Source organism: Labrus mixtus, chromosome 8 (assembly GCF_963584025.1).
Source record: "Labrus mixtus chromosome 8, fLabMix1.1, whole genome shotgun sequence".
NCBI lineage: Eukaryota > Metazoa > Chordata > Actinopteri > Labriformes > Labridae > Labrus > Labrus mixtus.
The window spans coordinates 25,256,084-25,275,691 of NC_083619.1; the positions used below are offsets into that span (position 1 = coordinate 25,256,084).

The following is a 19,608-nucleotide window of genomic DNA, read 5'->3' on the forward strand; positions in this document are numbered from 1 at the left end:
TACTCTGCTCTGATCTGTATGAAATGATTCCCTAAGGACTCTGCTCCTGCATTATTTCATAGCCTGGCCGCCCTGTCAAAGAGTGACTGGTCTCTCAACCCAGACTCTGAGAGTGACACTCAGACAGTCTTCAGCTGCCCTTCAAGGTAATGTCACAGAGTGTCATCTGTGTGAAGAACTTACAGAGCGCCAGAGTTCACCGGGTGTATGTCTTTGAGCTGGCTAATTAAAAATTCAAGAGAAAAAATGATTAATTTTTTCAAAAATCTTATTCAACTGACAGTTTTGTTTATTTTTTTCTTATTTTTGCAGTCATATATTTTCATTAAGTGTTCATGGGTCTTACATTATGGAAGACTAAACATGTGTCTCCAAAGCTTTGTTATAGGTCTGCAATTTTTAAAAACTCATAAAAAAAGAAATATACCAAGATAATATGCCAGCATTTTATTTTTAAAAACATGTTCTCGGTGGACTTGCTGCGAACTCGTTACAGAGAATATATCTCATAACAGAGAGATGTTTTATTTAATGTATTAATACTTCCCTTCAATAACTTTTCTCATTGTCTCTCTTGTTTCAAGTGTTTCAAGTTTGTTGATCTTTCATCAATAACTTAGTAGAACAACTAAACAGAAACCATATACTAATTTTTTTTTAGAATCAGGCAGTCCGGGTTAAAATCCGTCCTTAGCCATTTGTCATTTCCCACACTCTCTCTCTCTCCCCGATTTCTGACTCTATCCACTGTACCGTCTCTCCAATAAAGGCACAATATGCCCAAAAGTAAATCTAAAAAAAAAGAAAGAATAACAAACATATGCGTAATAGCTGCAGAATAGTAAACCATTCCCCAATGGGTGTAAAACTATGAATACTCTGGTTAAAGTTCTGTTTGAGCTTGTATCAAACTTCATGTTTGAGATCAGCGTTAGAGAAAGAATCTGTGCTAACTCTGAATCTTGTCCAGATATAACAAGAAGCAGGCATATCTAACTCTCTTGATGTTACAACTCTTCTGTCACATAAGTTGTGAGATCTCTAAACATAAGCAAACTCAGAGCTCTAAAAATCTGACAATTTATCCCTTAAGAACGACAGCATCCCCTGCATGTAGACCGTTGTTAAATGAGTGTGTGTAGGGTTTCATAGCAGTTGAGTGGTGTTAATGAACCAGAGTTGATGGGCTGACAACATTAGTCAGCTCCATGCCCTGACCCGGTCAGACCCAGACCCACCAACTCAGCAGCTGAGACTGCACTCACATCACCCCCTCCTCAGATTCTCACCTATGAAATTACATCTGAGTCTTAAACCGTCAGTGACTTTGACAATGTTGTATCATAAGACATGCATTGACCCTTTTCCTCATATGATTTGGCGCTGAAAGGCACATAGAGAGGGACATATTACAACAATTCTTTAATCTTCTTTGGTTACACTCAGTGGTCCTGGAGGGTTTAGAAACTGAAGGTCCATGGGTGTACATGTACAGTGGCCCAGATACGCGACATAGCGGGCAGGATGATACCCTGTGGAAAGATGAGGGTCCAGGGTCAGCCTTGGAGCAGTAAGGACAGGTGAACTTCATGAAGGCATGTCAAGCTTGGTCAGACTTTTCTAGAAAGTGTGAACACAGCCTGAATTATTTTTATTGGTGCACAGAAAAAACAACATCCGTTCTTTCATGGTTCATTTGTCAAAAAATATAGTTTCTCCATAAAAAGGAAACCAAAATATTCCCTGTCAGCTATTTCTTAATAGAGTACGTTCTGATCCCTTTCTGCCAGGATACATGTATGCAACTGCCGCTGACTAAAAATGCATCCTTATCAGCTGCTTACAGTGTGGTATGTAGTATAGAGCTGAAGTATCACAAGCACTGTGTAAGTCCTTCATGTCGTGTCAGAGCAGAGGCCCATCAATTATGTCTGGCTTAGTGGTCTACAATGAGATTAAGGCAACCTTTGGCTACCAGAGGTCACAGGGTTGTAGATGTAAATAGTTCTAGTTCTGTTACTTTTTTGGCACGAAGACATCCGAGAGAGAGAGAGAGAGACAGAGAGAGAGAGAGAGAGAGAGAGAGAGAGAGAGAGAGAGAGAGTTGTTGAACCAAGACCGGGGGCATGCTGCTACTTGACCTCGTTGCAATCCTACTGCAGGATTTGAGATCACAACTTGTCCCTGTGGCTGTTTCATGTCATTTATTTTTATGCAATGAAATGTTTCACAATACACATTTGGGTTTCCATATTGATAAGATTCTTAATATGCAAGACTTCAGATTTTAGTGCAAACCAGTCATAGCACCTATTCAAACGTTTAAACGCTTACTTGCTTAGCTGACTAGACAGTTTACATTGTCACCCTTGTTAATGGGAAATAGAATTACTGTAGTTGCTGGTTAAACTTAAAAAAAAAAAAAATGAAGGCCCAGAATGCAGGTCTAATGTTTCTGCCTTAGCAGCCACCCGCCACTAGCTAGGGCTGTAGCTCCAGTTAATCGCTACTGCCCCACTACCATAATGCTCTAATAAAATCAACACAGTGGACGGATGGCAGCTCGTACACAGAGCGGTTTGGCAGAATTTTGTTGAAGGAAATTGAGATCAAATTGTATGCTGGCTGTGTCAGGTTAAACTGGCATGTACAGTAACTTATTAACCAGTACAGGCATGCAGACATTAATCTGAAAGGAGGCTGGCGGTGCTAGCATTGCTAACGTTAGTCATACTCCGCAAACCGATTTTAAATTTTTGTCCCGCAGAGGCTGTGATCCCGTGATTAGATGTGTTAAACAAATTTAGCTGAATTCAGACTGTTTTCTGAGCGTCATCTGTCCTTTAGACTGCTCAACTAGTCTGAATTCAAATTTGCATTTAATCAACAGTGAAATTAGTCGCTATATCTAATTCAAACTACATAGATTTGATTTGCAAAGCTTGGATGTCAAGTTTGTCTCCCCTACTTGACAGCTGGAAAAATAAGACGATTACTATTTAAATTCAACTCTCTACTGAAAGTCTCTGCGTAGTTAAACAGTTGAATTCTGTCAGGTTTTTCCTTAGCGTAAACCAGTTCTCCCATGGAAAATTAGGTATATGCCCTTGATGTGCTCCTTGTTTGAATTGAATTAACATTTCGGAAAGTGGTGCAATACTGGAATTAAGAATCTAAGTGACCCTTATTCATTCCTCTCTCCAAGACTCCGTGTAAGGGAACGATTGTCAAGGGATGAAACTGCCCAGAGGCCTCCTGACTGGAGTCCAGACAGGCACCAGGCTAACAGACAGCGTATGCAAGGAAACACTGCTCAGTATGCACCACAGCGCTCAGAACCCAACCAGCAAAGGACTGTGGCCCAGCCTCAGCCAAGCCCAGGCCACCGTCCTGCCCATGGCCAAACAGCCTCCGTTCCTTCTGCTCCTGAGTACAAACACTCCGGCCCTGCTGCTGACTCTCAGCCCTATTTGGCCATCCCCGCCCCAGTGGCTGCCGCTAGATTGTCAGGACCTCCAGAGGTACAACCAAGAAGGAGAGTAAGTGCTGACCAAATCCATGCTGCCCACAAGGAGGCAAGATTGGAGGCCAAGCAGGTCCTGAAAGAAGGGGTCCATACAGAGGGCCTGCTTAAGAGCAGGAAAGCTGTGTTGCCCTCAGAGATCCGCCGAAGGGAGAAGAGTGTGGATGATCCCCACAGGGGCTATCTTGAAGACATGGACTGGCAGAACTACAGCCAGGAAAGGAGGAGGATGAGCCAAGGAGAGGAAGACTGGGATCGGGAGAGGCCGAGGGAGCGAGGGAGGGAGAGAAATGTTGAGAGGATCAGAAACAGAGACAGCCATGACAGCCAAGAGGAGAGGGTAGTTAGATCTTTGCAGCCTTCCCACTCCTCCTTACACCAGCAGCCAAGGCAGCATCAGCAGTCAGAGCCTGTGTACCATCAAGAGCCCCACACACACCCACAGTATGAACCCAGGCAGAGACAACATGAACCTCAAATTCAACAGCAAGATACTCAGAGGCAGAACCAGTACCAACACTCGAGACAGCCTCAAGAGGCTCAAAGACCACAGCAGTCTCAAAGACAGCAGGAGTACGACCTCCAAAGACAGGAGCCGCCGAGTCAGCAGCAATACTCCCACAGAAAACCACAAGAACCCCAGCTGGTTGAAGATGTAGTGCCTCAGAGGCAGCAGCGGCAGCAGCAGCAGCAGCAGGATTCATCAGGGCACCACAGGGTCGACTCCGCCGTCTACCTCCAGAAGGGTTCCTCTTTGCCTCAGGCCAAACAAAGAAGCGTGGAGATGGCCGGAGGTCTCAAACCCAAGATACGTACCCGCTCCATGTCCGATATAGGTCTAAGCCAGCATTCTGCCATGTACCGCATGGAGAGGGCAGCGGCCAGCAGAGAGACATCAAGGGCAGTGCCTCCATCGGGGGTGGCTAACGGAGAAACGGGAAACCTGGACACCAGAGTGTCTGTAGCACAGCTGCGACACTCTTATCTGGAGAATGCAAACCGGAAACCTGACTTGTAGGTCCACTGGCATGGGCTCTGTGTTGAATCACTAAATACCTGGCTAACTGTGCACGTGTTGTCCTTAATATATGTGCAGCATATAACTTAAAAGCAAGATAAATGCTCTAACACCAAGACGCTGAAGATCGTTTTCACTTTCCCCTTGCCCACAGGTTTAAGGATGTTCCAAAGTCAAAAACAAATTTGACTTCTACTTACTTTTTAAAGTTACTTAAAGGATTGTGGCATCCATAAAAAATGATCCACAAATGAAGATAATCTCTGTGCAATCATCAGTGCCTATGATGCTACCAAAGGCTTTTGACGTTTATGCAAGGGCTCATTAACTCGTTCACCCCAAAAAAAAACAGAAAACAACTCAAAAACACTTGAAAAGCAGAAACAAAACTTCTTACTAATTAGATTAGTTCTAACAGCTCAGTGCATCAGAAACAATAAATTATGATCCTTTAAAATAATGCTGATAGAATGTCATTCTGTGGCATAACATGGGGAAAGATTGCTTACATAACTACCATTATTGTTTTTCTTGCAAGTGACCCATTGGTGGTTGTGTGCTGCTGCATGTTAACAATGGGAAATGGCTCCTCACATTTTGATGTGCAGTTAGGTTGTGCTGAGCGTGTGCATCAGTTACAATCTGTGAGACCTCGTCCTGACATTAAAACCATCCATCACATGTATCTAACTTCCACTATGTATGTTTTTTGTCCCCCATTGTCTCTCTTTTCATCTATACACACATTTTAAAAGTGAGACTACTAAGGTGGATCTCTCAGCCGTGGAGGTGGATCCGGCCAACGGCGGCGGCGATCGGGACAAGAACGCTCGGAGGCCTCGGCGCTACATCACTCCAGGAGACAATCGCACGTCGGAGAGGTTCAGGACCCAGCCCATCACCTCTGCAGAGCGTCTGGAGTCAGATAGGTAAGAAAAGGGCCGTATTTAGCCTTCTGAAGAAGCTCTTTTGAATCATTTTATTTAATAAGAACAGCATTGGATCGCAGAGCACAGCACTAGGTTTACATTAAAAATCCTGTCGATGCTTTATGTGTGTTCACGGTTTCCGCAGGTCTCGTTTAAGCCCAACACAGCTGCAGGATGTTGAAGGTATGTACGCTATTTTAGAAAAGCACAACATATTTTTATGCATAATTTTTGACAATTGAAGGAGATTTTAGTGACAATTTTAGAGATAAGATTACGTTTTTAAGACTGCATTTGTTGTCATGTTTTGTCTCATCAGATGAAGAAAAACTGGATGACAGAGCCAAGATGAGTGTGGCTGCAAAGAGGTCTCTCTTCAGGGTAAACTTTCTACATAATTTGCATTCTAGTCTAAAAGATTAGTTGATAAATACTGTATTTTATTGCCTGAGTAATGCCTTAAACCCCCTCGTCTCAAAACCAAAAGCTGGAATCGTGTCCAGAGATACAGCAGACACGTGTGTGTGTAATTTCACAAGATATATACCTGCAGGTTTGTCACTGGGTGTTAAGACGTTCAAATAGATATTTTTGTACTGCACTTCAATAATCACTTATACGGCTTCAGTTTTAAACACAAACTGATGTTTTGTGGCATATTCTTGCAGGAGCTGGAAAGGACATCAGATGGAAGTGTTCCCAAACCGCGCTCGAGAAACGCTGCAGTAGAACGGCGTCTGAGAAGAGTTCAGGATCGCTCACACACTCAACCTGTCACCAACAGGGAGGTGGTCAATGCTTCAAGGTGGGCCTTTGATTGTGTTTGCATAGCTTGCATTCATTATTGTACAATTCGGAGATGTTCTTTCCTGTAGCTTTCCTCTTTTTTCCACTTCCCTACTCTTTAAGACATCTCCAAACTCCTCTTCACTTTTACATGTTATTTCATTTTTAATATTTTCCATCCATTGCATTATCTTAATTTCACTTTCTCTTCACCTGCTTCTCTTCACTTTGAAGTGATCCTGCTACATCATCACAACCACTGGGCATCAACACTAATGCAACCCGAGTCCCAAGCCCCACTGGTTTCATCACCAGTGTGACCAGTATAAGGTACATCTGGGCTGGGCTGCTTACTTATCTATCTGTGTTTTGTATCTGTTTGTGTGTGCATGTTTAGTTTGTGTATACCATATTTATTTCTATTTATTTGTCAGGGACAATGCATGGCGGCAGTGTTACATCTCATTTAAGTACCACTAATGCAATAGAACTTCTAGCCATGGCTATTTTGCAGTCATTGTCCCTGGTCAGGCTGTAAGGAGATAACAACACTGTAAAATAGACATAAAAAACAATGACAATTACAGCAGAAATACTGCAGACAGGCAGCGATATAGATGCATATCTCAGGTTCAAGTTACTTTATTTGTACCCGTAGGTAAATTTGATTGCAGGGAGAGTCACATATACTTAATAAAACACAGATAATACATAAAACATACAAAGTGCAAATGCACGGTACATGGGTAAAAGTGCAGAAGTGCATAAAGTGCTCAAATTCCAATCGGACTGATGAAACTATTGCAAGTAACCCATTGGTGTTGAGCTGTAAAAGCTACAGAGTCCAGAACAGTCAAATAGATACTAAATATCTATCTATGTATATCTATTCTCTTGTATCTATATTGAGTGATACTTCAACGTCTATGACGCCTTTATGGCTTTAGAATTCAGATTTTCAAGATCTCAGGTCACAAAGTTTCATTAGAAAAATCCCCTATGGGTTTAGAATTGACTTTATTTGGGGTGGAAAAGAATCTGGATGAACCTGATTCTAGTTTGGAGTCTATTCAGTGAACACATTGTTATTAGATGTTGGAAGAACGAAGAGATGAAATAGTTTATTTTAGACTCTTTCAAATCTAGTACCACACCCGTTTTGTTGCAGAAGTGCACCTGTTTCCCTCAATGAACTAAACACTTGTTCTGAATGTTAATGCACTTCAGAGATGTTTTACTCTCTAGCTCCCTCTCCTGGTTGCAGCGCAGATCAGCTCACGCAGCTCACGTTACCTTGTTATTTCTGCTGCTTCTAAGCTGTGTGCACCTTATAGGGGAAGGACGGTGGTGTTTACACAATAACTCATTGAGTACTCTCCATGTCCCGTTTACAAGCATTCCGGTTAGCGGTGTATCTCACAGGCAGATCACAAGTTTGAGTGAAGAAATAGGTTACATATCTCATGGAAAGGTCAGGGGTCGAGCCAGTTGAAACCGTCTGCATGTCTGGGTTCACGTGTCCTGCAGTCTGTTTACCAACCCTGGTTTAGTTCTGCAGACCGCCTGATGATCTCAATATCCCCTTCAAACACCCGAGTGCATTATATGATTATCTCTCTTGCTGTGTCTGTATTCTGACAACGTTGTCACTGTTAGAAAACTGCTAGCAGGTATTTGCATGTGTGTACTATTCTTTATACAACAAAGGGGGGACACTGTGTTTGATATCTCAAGTTTCCATGTACAGTAAATGCAGACAGACACACAGACAGACACATATAACATACATACATATAAATGGTAAATGGTAAAGTAAAACGCTTTTCTAGTCAAAGTGTTTTTACACCACAGACTGATGACAGAGGCTGCTCTGTAAAGTGACCATCAGAAGTAACTAATCCCATTCATACACATTCACACTCCACCAACAAAACAGCGAGAGCAACTTGGACTGGGGATCGAACCCCTGACCTTCAGGTTGAGCGACGACTGACTCTACCACTTAGTCCCACAGCATGTCCGATGTATCTTTTTTCAAGAGAATCCTGCACAAGACAGCTGCCTAAACTTTCACATCAGGAGCAAACAACAGACCATAAACAATACAGTTGCAGCTTTCAGCATTAGGACATGTGCGTTCATACACTGATCAAATAATCCTTAATTCTAGTTTTTAAAATCATCCGAGCTGATAAAATCCTCCAGTTTAATGTGACTCTATAGCTCAGACCAAGAGGAGGGCGCAACAACTTTAAAAAGCCCTTTTTACCAAATACAGTGCAAATGATTGGAATGACATGTGACACATACATAATGTGTCCGTGAGACCAAAGGTTTGAGGAGTCAGTGAACACAAATGAGAGGGCAGTTCATTCATGAAGTTAGGCCTTGTAAAAAAAAGATGTACCATCTGTTGTATAAGGAAGACAAACCTACTTTTTCTTTTTAAGACAAAATGATGTGGAGACAGATTGTGAAGCACCGTGGTTCCAACTCTTGAGGGAGCATGCATGAAAGAATATCACTATAAATCAAGTACTGATAAAAAAAATGTTGTTTTAATGAGTTTATCCTTGCAACAAAATAAAGACAGGATTTGATTTTTTTCTTATGATTGAAAAATATTTTATTCAGCTAAACGTGTGAGTTTAAACCAACCAGATGTAGAACCACATATGTGGTGTGAGCCTGGGGCAGCTGTGTGCTCCTGTTGCAGTCTAGAGACAAGAATATAAATGATAATTTCTGCTTTATCGTATGTCTGCTTTCATTGAAATATCTTTCTAAATGACTCACAGACATGACTTACCCACTGATATCACCCTGTTTCTTCTCATTCAGCATTCAGGCCTCATCCCAGCCAGACTCTGTGGTCCAGGATCAGGAGCAGAAGGAGATCCAGGAGCAGCAGAAACCAGCTCAAGTTTCCGGCGCTGGCGTTGAAGTAGACGACCTGGAGCATTTTACCGACGAGCATGACCTCTCGTGCCTCACCCTGACTGAGAAGATGGCCCTCTTCAACCGCCTCTCTCAGACTACAGGGAAGGCTGCTGAGGGGGCTCGAGGAGAAACCCGCCAGCGCAGAGCACAAAACCGGTTTCAGACTCAACCCATTACCCTGGGAGAGGTGGAGCAGGTAAAAAAAAAAGGAATTGCCCCATGACAATTTGACTAATTAATGTGAATAAAAATAGGAAAATACTTAGATTCAGGAAGACAATCATCCTATTTCCAAACGCTCTGTTACTTTAGTGGCATCTACTCTACATGCACCCTAATAAAGAAGATGTTATAATGATTTTATACTTATTAAACATGTTCACAATAGGCGTTTTCAGACCGCAGGAACATTTTTTATAGTTCTAGGAACTGTTGGAACCCCTGACCCTTTTTTATTTATTCCGCACTGCAGGAACTATGAACTATTTTAGTTCCTAGAACCCCTTTTAGAGGAACCTTTTTAGCTCCTGCTGCAGAGTAGGAACCATGGTGGTGCGAATGCAGACAGAAAAAAGTCTGATGTCTACCAGGGGGGACTCATTGCATTTAAAGAATCACACACACCAAAACGGAGCGTTCTGAGAGAGCTGGTTTATACAGGGTCACAAACCTCCTCTGGTGCTTCATTCATGTTATATTTTGACCAAAGCACAGCACAGATGTTTCATTTAGACCACAGGGGACTGTTTGCAAAGAGGGGAAAAGGCTACAATATGTCCTCTTTAATATAATATACATCTCTTATTTTTCAAGTGCTGTAGGTCAGGATTATTTTGATGTAAGATCGTGCATAGAACAGGCCTGAAGCAGCAGACCAGACACTTCCAGGTCACTTACACCGCAGCGAGTGCTTTGCGGTGCACCAGTTTCCTTTGGAGCGTGATGGATGAATAACATTGTTCCCTTTGCAGCTGGATGACTCTGATACTGCAACACAAACAGAGGTCACTGAGTTTAGTCTCTGTTTGTTGGTCATCTGTAGATGACACTGATGACCCACAATTCATGTATTGAAGCTCAAAAGCAGAGAACTGGAGAAACAAATCTGTGTTGTCAGTTAGAATGATCTTCCTAAAATAAATACTTTTGTGTCATTGTTTCTAATTTTACAATACTATATTGCCCCCCAGCTTTGCAAGAAACATATAAACAAACAACAGGAAGACGATGAACGAGGTCAGTCAGTGTAGAAGCTTATTAGGAGCTTCAATAGCCGAGGGAACTAAGCTGTCATTGATGATGTTAATAGTTCATTTCTCTTCCTAAAATGTCAAATAACCACCCAATGCGTTATCACCTTACAGAGATAAGTTACCCTCTGTGCAGAGTTTTGCATTTGCAGCCCTTAGTTCCATATTCCATCCACAAGATGCTTTGTGATAGGTTCTCTTCTCTTACACCACGAAAACAGAAAAGTGCATCATAATCAATCACTGCTGTCCACACAGGAAGCTGAGCCGCCAGTTACCTCTGAGGTGTGCAACGGTAACTTAGAGGCCCCTCAGGGAGGACATGTAAGACCCCTGCTGCCTGTGCAGATTGATGAATGGTCCTGCTTTTGATAAGTCCTATACGTCCTGCTACTGCTACTGACCAGTGTGGCCTTGTTATGGCAGATGCTTCAGTAGCGGGGCTGAACTTGATGGTGTCTTTAAAGGCAATTCAGTGTGGATTGTTCTTTGATTTTAACGTGATAAATTGCTTTGTTTTGAGGATTCAATTTAAAGGTTAAGTATGCCTTGTCTGTGTTTTGTAGCTCCTGATTTTTGAGATGTAAACAGCTTCTGTGACATGCCATTGCATAACAAGCATGGGATCTTTGAGTGCAAGCGGTGCATGCTAGTTTCTTCAGGCTACCTCAGGAACCTGAATAAACGAGCAAAATAAATGCTTATCGAGGGAATATGTTTGTGCATTGATCTGCCCTTGATATCGACTGTGTGCAGAAATGAATGAGAGTTAATACATGACCTCGCATTGCAACTTGTATGAAATGACTTTCCTTCTGGTAGGAGTTTGAGTTTCTTCTAAAGCTGCTGGTAAAAGAGAGGGAGAATATAAATACAGCACACTGATGTTTTTATAGTCATAGTGCTTAAATGTTGTCTTCTCTGAACTTTGAGGCTTTGATACAGATCACAGATGTCATTTTTCTGAACTTACGTATTTGCTACCTGAATTATTTTTCTTCTCGTAATAATAATTAGATTTTCTTTTTTAATCTGAAATACTAAAATTAAATGTATTGGTTATGCTATGGTATAACAATCATCACCCAGTTGCTCAAGTTTGGGCCGACAAAAGTTACATCATCAGTAGCTGTCAAGGTTTTGATTTAAATATCTCAAATAGATTTTTTGATGAAATTAAGGTAGGCTAATAGAGTTATAATTGCCGCATTTATTGGAAATGTGCAAAAATGTGCTGAAATATTGGCTTCTAAACATCTGACAAAAGGACCACAGATAAAAATGTCATAAAAATAAATAAAATAAAATAACATCTGGCTGATGTTTTTCCTAACTGATCTGACTGATTGTTTGAAAACCAATAATTTGGAAAGTTACCGTACCAGATCTATGCAACATGTATCTATGGTGTTGTTTTTTTTATTTTTTATAAATGACATAATTTAGAGTGTGCTGATGCCGCTGCTCTCCAGGCTTTAGTTGTACTAAAGTTCGTGCTTCTTGCAAATTATCTGTAAGACAGAGTTTCTAAATCCTTTCCTTCTTTGCATTCTGAAATAATTCCTGTTATTTCTCTGCAGCTGAAAAACGGCGACGAGATCAAACTGGAGCCGTTGTCAGCCTCCCTGGTCCGCTCTGTAGCAGCCGTCACCTCCAAAGCCTCCGTCACTACAGTTCCCATCACGCCAGGCAGCGGTGGTGTTACCGATGATGGCAGTCTCCATCCAGGGAAGTCCACCGCCACCGCCGCCCCCTACATCCCTGTTCAACAACAGGCGTCAAGTACCACAAACCACCAGGAGAGGGCGTTAAGGTATTTCTCCATGAACCAGAGTGGGGACCATGCCCAACCAGACGCTGAGCTCAACTCCACCCCCGTCCTCCCTGAGAGCCAAGAGCGAGTGGGGGCTCCTCTTGCTCCCACCTCCTCTCCTAGTCACAGGCAGCAGGGGGAGACAGCGGAGGTGGGCTGGAGAGAGCATCAGGAAGAGGAGGTTTGGGGGAGACAGCAGGGAGGAGCCAGAGAAGAGAGCCAAGACGGTACTATTAAGGAAAAGCTCCACTCCCCTGACAGGGAAGGCAGGCAGCGGCAGCAGCAGCATCCCCATCCTCAGCCTCAGCACAGGAGGGGCGAGTCAGAGCCTCTGCCCAGCTGGAGAGCCGCAGACGGAGACTCCCAGGAGAATAGGGACAGAGCTGAGAGCGGAGGAAGAGAAAGAGGAGGAAGAAGAGGAGACTACCTGAGAGAGACCGCTCACATCGCCTCCACACAGGAGCCGGAAAGAAACAGCACCAGGAGTCAGGCTGGCATTTCAGGTAGGAGGCTGATAGAGAAAAAGAGATGGAGAGGGGGAAAGAATAAAAAAAAGAGCTGTGGGTAAAAGGAGGGATGAAAAGATAAGAGGAAAGGGATGTGACAAAAAGAGGAAGCAAAGTCTAGTGAAGGACCTGTTCTCATTATCCTCATTGTCTTATGCAGCGTGCTCCCACGCATGATTGCCTTCTGCCGGCTCCACACACACACACACTTGTCCCAGCTGGGGGTATTTGATTTGGCCGATACAGAGAGCCGGAGTGTGTGTGTGTGTGTGTGTGTGTGTGTGTGTGTGTGTGTGTGTAAGAGACACAGACGTCTGAGGCTGCATCTAATTAGCATATTTTTCCATGCGTTTGCCTCACGGCTCCCTTTGTCTAATAAAAGAGGAAGCCCTCTCCTGACAGGCTGTTTGTCACCCAAAAGACGTCAAACCTTTTTTTTTTTCAAATCAAGCTGTGTGCTCACTGTCATCGCCTTTAAAGGGGCTGTGGTCTCCCTGCACCACATTACGCCTGTGGGCTTTAGCCGTGCTCATGCTACAGAATCATGGAGCTGACCTGTTTTTTTTTTTATGTTGCTAAATGCAGAATGCGTCCAGGGTGGGCTTTTTTTCTCCATGCATGCCCACAAACTGCACACACAGAAACATGAAAGCACTCAGTGAGAGTGTGGGTGCAGAACAATTGGCCGGCACTTGCATGAAGCAGGTAGAGGACTGGAAGGATACAATGGAAGCCTTGTCTGCAGGCTGTTCTCTTTATTTAGTTCTGCATGGGTTGATCTTCACAAAAGTATAGCCCACTATATCTTAGTATCATGAGGCTGGAAGAACCTGCTTTGACTTACACTAATTCCCCTGGGACTTAACCACCACATGCCGAACACCAGCTCATACCTTTACAGAAACAAAAGACAAGTCTAAACCTGGTAAATGGCAGCTTTTCTTGTGTTTTGGTCCTTAAATTGACCCTGTTATGTGACAATATGAGCACATTTTTGCCCCCACAATGTTATAAATAAAAATAGACACAGCAGCATAGACAGCAGGCTTTGGTTGATAACATTTCCAGCCTTATAAAACCTGCTGCATGTGTACAGGTGCATGCATGTGCTGTAAGAATGAGTGCTGGTAAACAAGGGATTCATGGTGGACAAACAATAATTTCAAACCAATGTGATAATAAGCGTGATTTTGATCAATTTCTATTGCTCCCAACTATAAAACTAAATCTGCTTTCGATTCCGATTCTTTATTGACTTCTTTGAGACTCTTATTAGTTCTTTTTTACATCACGTAGTGTGACATGATTTACACACGTAAACTAACTGACTTCAGCAAACTCAGCATGGTGCCGATGTTCTAATGGAAAATCATTTGAATAAGTCAATAACTTGTACAGACACCTGTGTCAGTTTGCAAAACCGTTAAACCTCAGTGAAATGAACGCTACTTGTTTGGCAGGATTTCACTTGAACATATTTGGGTATTCAGGAAATTCACTAATGTTGTGTTCATTATTTCCTCAACTAGTCAAGTAGAGCCAGTTATTGAATGATGGTTACGGCAGACACAGCAAAATACAGCCAGAGGTAGACAAAATATAAATTTCAAGTGATTTGAAACAAATATTTTTGCTTTAATTAATCATCTTCAACGATAAAATAATTTTATTCCTCAAAAGTTTCTGGATCACTTTTGTAAAGTGTCAGTTTCAGACGTTGCAGATGTCGATGTATTGATGGCTCGCTCAAACAATATTTAGTGAAAAAATGCAAAAGTGAGCAGATCTGAATTAAAATACTGTAGTATGATGGAGAATAAACAAGGACACATCAAGGACACACATCAAATCGAAAACAAATCGTAGATTTCGAGAAATAAGTCACAGTATTATGTGATTAAAGTTGTAATTTTAAGAGCAAAAAACTTGCTATTTAAGGCTGTGGTTAGCATGCCTTTCATTGAGGAACATGGAGCATCTTGTAAAGTAATACTTTAGTACAAGTTTCACAAATACCTGAATACTTCCTCGTTTTAGTGCAGGCTGTTCTTCTGATACTCTCCTTCAAAATAGCACAGGGCCTAACCCAAGTAGCAACCTCCAGTGTTGAAAAATGAAGCCAATGCAGAAGTGCAAAATCCTGCCCCATCACTCTGACATCTCGCCTTTATAGCATGTCCATAGGATTCTGTTAGTGCATGTGTGTATATTTCAGCCTATGTGTATGTAGCTTCTTCTTCTTCTCCTCAATAATTGGACCAGAAATAATTATTTACACTCTTGACTTTTCTTTCAGACTTGCCGGATCATCCCGCTCCACTGAGACCACTGGTAGCGAAAGTTTCATCCAGAACAGTTTCTCACATCTCAAGCAGTCAGCCGCACACACACATCCAACCTCCTCCAACTCTTCCTAAACCCTTCACACAGCAGCCGCCTCCAACCCCACCCAAGCCTTCACTAGACCTCCAACCCCATCCGCACTCCCAGCCCCCACCGACGTACCCCAAACCTTTCACCCTCTCCCCTCAAACGCAGCCCAAACCTCAGGGATTCGTCCAGCCTCTCCCTAAGCCTTTCTCGCACGCCGCCCCTCCGACTCCGCCCAAACCCCAGGTTCCTCCACAGACGCCGCCCAAACCTCAGTCCTTCCCCCAGTCACTGGTCAAGTCCCAGTCCATGCCTCTTGACCACATCGAGGACTTCAGCAGGCACAGCGTCCATTCTGGAGATCTGCTGTCCCCCACAGATTCTGGAGACCAACTGTCTGACGGCATGTCCAGCAAACAGATGTCTATCAAGGAGAGGTAAGTGACAGCTCTGGGTTTCATTCAATGGCAGAACACATGAAGTCAATTGTTGCTACTAACAAAGGCTGCCAGAAAAACTGATTTTACATAATTTCAAGATTAGAAACGTGTGCAAAGTCTCCACAAACATAAACAGCAGTTTCCTGATACCGTCACAAAAAGCTTCTGATTTCTTGGCTTATAGCACATGTTGTAATTTTTTAGTTTTTATTTAATCCCATTGAGTAAGTAATCAAACTTGGATTGTGTAAATGCTGTGCTTGTCTGTGATTGTGTTTTTTTATTACCCTAACCTGAAGACCAGGGCTGGAGCTAGGAAAATGTCCTACTGGGCCTCAGAGAAAATTATAAATTTTGGGGAAAAAAAGCAGTAAAATAACAAGTCTAAAGATTTCTATCTTGGCTATTTTTACAGTGATTACTTAAAATAAATGGCACAGCCTGTTTAAGTGCAATTTTGCTTCTTAGACAATGTCATGTCGAGGGATGTTCCTAGCCACTATAATGAAAAGGAAATTTAAATCCACAACACAATACTCTCTGGATCGGGACTCTGGATCTGATTTTCTCTCCTAAGTTTCTTAACGCTATCACAACAACTCTGTTTACTGTAAATCATCAACAGGGAGATCCGCTTATAGCTTGTAAGGGAAAACAGTGGCCGGCTCCCAAAATGGAGAATTGGGGGTAAAGTGCTGCTTAAATCCTTACGCAGAGTAAAGCTGCAGGCACAAGTCCACCTTAATTCCATTCACATTTCCAGGGTCCAATCACAGCTTGGCTCTTTACAAGGTGAAAACTGTGATGTCAGCAAAGCTTAGCCACCAACAGAGATTCATAGTGCTTCATAAATGCACAGTGTTTGACAGAATCAGAAGTCAGTGTACACCTGGTCTTATAGTTCATAGGCTGGTTACACCCTATTTCATGTTTGAGGGCGACAGAGATTCATTTTTAGCAACGTTGCGTTTCTCCTCTCTGTGTGCAGGGACTCTTGTGTGGACTGTATGAATCCTCTGAGGTTTAGTAGATACCTCCACATGCCCTCCTTTCTGCCCTGTCCCCACTCAGGCAGCGAAGATGACATACTTTCTGTTACCCCTCAGACGTTATCAGCGCCGTGTATAGAGGTTTTTTTTTTTTTTTTTTTTTTTTTACAGTCGAGTTCGCTGGCTGTGCTGTAGAAATCTCTGACCTGGTTTTTCACCCTTGAAGGAGTTTTATGTCTCTATGCCAGCGACAGCCAGACCAGATAAATTATGTTTTCAGGTCATGTGTCGGCCCGTTCTTTTCTCCTGATATTTCATGAGCGCCTGAAGGTAACTTCATTCCTCAGGCACAAAGTCCACTTAGACTCAAGGGTTAAGTGTTTAGATTTTGATGGTTTAAGGTTGGAAGGTCAAGTTTACGATGACCTCACAAAACAAATGTTTGGCTGAATTTCAGGAATAAATATGCTAATAATGTATAAAGCTCACACAGGTTTAAGGATAAAAGTGCTGACATTTAAGACCAAAATGTGAATTTAACTGTGAAATCATAATGTTATGCAAAAAAAAAAACGTTCTCTAAAAAAGTTTAAGTGAAGGTAGCTGGATATTATCCTCTGGAATCATAAACTGTTTTCACACATACAATAAAATCTGCAGACTTCAGCTGTGATCTCAAACAGAATCTTGTACTTTTAACTGTTTTTTCCCCCAGTCTTTTATTCAGATGTCCAGCTATCTTACTCGCATCTTATTAAAATGTACTTTTTGTTTTTGTGTCAGAGTGGCTCTGCTGAAGAAGAGCGGCGAGGAGGACTGGAGGAACAGGATCAACAAGAAACAGGAGGTGGTGAAGGCGGCGTCCACAGAGGAGCCGGCTCAGCCCAAGGAGAACGAGGAGACATGTCAGAAAAACGTCAGTCTGATCTGCACAACGCCATGAATAAATGATAGCTCAAATTATATTCACAGCATTTCATCACAGTTATAATGTCATACAGGACAATATGCATGGTTTGGAAACAGTCAATTGCAGCATTTTACTGTTTAAGGATTCTTGGAATGAGCATACAGAAAATGCATCCAAAGAAAGAAAAAGAGGGCAACACAATATGATTTGTGACCACAGACTGTTAAAAAGAAGTGGACGTCACATATTGGTTACTAAACTTCTGTTTTGAAGCCTTGAGTCAGGTATTTCTGGCTGTCGGCATTTCTTCATTCATTCACTTATGTATTTATCATTTTTCATATTTCTAATCAAAAGCTGCCAAAAGAGAAAGAGGACTTTCTAAATTGCACAAATAAGTCAGCGCCAACTTTTTTTTTACAATTTAGAGCAGGGGTGTCCAAACTACGGCCCGCGGGCCAACTGCGGCCTGTGGTCTATATTTAGGTCATATTACTCTCTAAATATCAGAGAGTGTGCAGAAGTTTGCCTGACTTTTGGAGTCATGAAAACAAAGAAATGTCCCATGCCTAGGTTCTGTTTTTCTGCATTAACAAGATAATAATCCTGAATGTACGTGCGTTTGTCGGCACAACACCCACGCCGCAGTTGCACTCCGTGGTGATCCAGTATTTTCGGAAATTGCCTTACTGTCTCTCCAGTCAGCAAACAGCCGATCCTGACTGATCAGAGCGGGGTTTGCGTCTGAACTGCAAAGATCGAAGTTGCCTGCACCACGTCAACAAACTAGAAATAGTTTCTACTTTTTCGGGCCTAACTATTATCGTTTGAATCAGCCGTTCTAAAAAAACAAGTTCCAAATGTCATCCCCCGGCCCTCCTGGTTGCCATGCCAGCTCCTGTCTCTGCTCTTTTAGCTAAGTGCCCCTTTCATTTCCTCCTTTAGTCCATCTGTTGTTTGAGCTCAGTGGTCCAGACCAGTGCAGCATCCAGGAAGCATATGGGACCGTCTGCTTGTAGAATTAGCAGTCTGGGCGTTTTGGGAATAAATTCCCTTTTTTTTTTTTTTTGATAGATCAGATTTGGACGAGCTTCAGTCTAAGTTTCTGTTATGATTTTAAAAAAGGTTAGTTCGGCCATTGTTAAAGAATCTCTTTCATGCATTCACATGAATCTTTGTTGGTTTATCAGGAGCTACGATTCCATTTAGAAGCTGAAATAACCTCAGATTTCAGGACTGACAGTTTTTTTTCCTGCAGCTCATCTACTCCACATTAGTATTCTGTTGGGCAGAACAGCCTGCTTCAACCCTGGACGGTAACCCTTCAGGCAGTCTCACCCCTAAAACCCATTAAAAGCAACAATGCTTCTCCCCCCCCTTTTCCCCTCCCTCTGACCGAGTACTTCCCCTGTGTTTAACCCCCTCAGGAGGAAGGGGTGGTCGCTCCAGACTGCTCCGCTGTGTCTGTGTCTGAACAGCTGTGGGTAAGATCCGTTGGCAGCTCACACACCAGCTCTGTACCCCCTCACACTCAGCCTGTGTGTGTGTGTGTGTGTGTGTGTGTGTGGGACCTGTGTTGTCTAATCACAGCTTTGTGTGGATTTTGTGTGATTGCTGCTCCTGAATCTGGAGGTCTTTGATGTCTCTGCACTTGAACTCTTTAATGCCGCTTTACTGCTGGGAAACTTACAAAGATGCTTATGTAGTTTCCGCTCAACGGTTTTCTGCAGCTTATTGCTGATCTGGAAGAAGTAATCAATGTAGACTAATCTTAAAGAAGTTAAATGTAAATCAGTCATCGATCCACCTTAATTTATACTTGAGAGATCACTGAGGGCGCAACAGTGATATTGAGTGAAATAACAAAAGCAATTAAGTGATGAATAAATAACACTCTCTTGCTCATGCTGCATCATTTCATCTCCTAGATCCTCTAAAGATGACTAAACCTGATTCTTTAAAATAAGTGACCTTAGATGAAGGTTTAAGAGCTGACTTTGTCTTTACAGGCCAATAAATGCTGTTAACCCCAGCTGAGAATCACATTAATGTATTTTACAATATACAATACAACACAACACATACTGCATCTTCAAGCTGTCACTGTGTGTTTGACTTTCATTGCCTGTGACTC

General features: G+C 42.5%; 1 protein-coding gene across 17 annotated transcripts in view; it reads left to right on the top strand.

Moving 5' to 3' along the window:
• Window positions 1-19,608, top strand: part of LOC132979530 (supervillin-like) — a 55,306-nt gene that overhangs the window by 16,737 nt on the left and 18,961 nt on the right. For 6 of the 17 annotated variants that reach the window (XM_061045415.1, XM_061045407.1, XM_061045409.1 and 3 more), the window contains exons 7-19: window positions 3,206-4,537; window positions 5,297-5,470; window positions 5,616-5,653; window positions 5,790-5,851; window positions 5,958-6,023; window positions 6,139-6,275; window positions 6,491-6,586; window positions 9,098-9,392; window positions 10,705-10,770; window positions 12,027-12,762; window positions 15,062-15,572; window positions 17,348-17,480; window positions 18,902-18,958. In XM_061045415.1, coding sequence (XP_060901398.1) covers window positions 3,206-4,537; window positions 5,297-5,470; window positions 5,616-5,653; window positions 5,790-5,851; window positions 5,958-6,023; window positions 6,139-6,275; window positions 6,491-6,586; window positions 9,098-9,392; window positions 10,705-10,770; window positions 12,027-12,762; window positions 15,062-15,572; window positions 17,348-17,480; window positions 18,902-18,958 — 3,703 coding nt within the window. The remainder of the gene's footprint in view (window positions 1-3,205; window positions 4,538-5,296; window positions 5,471-5,615; window positions 5,654-5,789; window positions 5,852-5,957; window positions 6,024-6,138; window positions 6,276-6,490; window positions 6,587-9,097; window positions 9,393-10,704; window positions 10,771-12,026; window positions 12,763-15,061; window positions 15,573-17,347; window positions 17,481-18,901; window positions 18,959-19,608) is intronic. The other 11 variants (XM_061045404.1, XM_061045412.1, XM_061045413.1 and 8 more) reach the window with 7 other exon arrangements.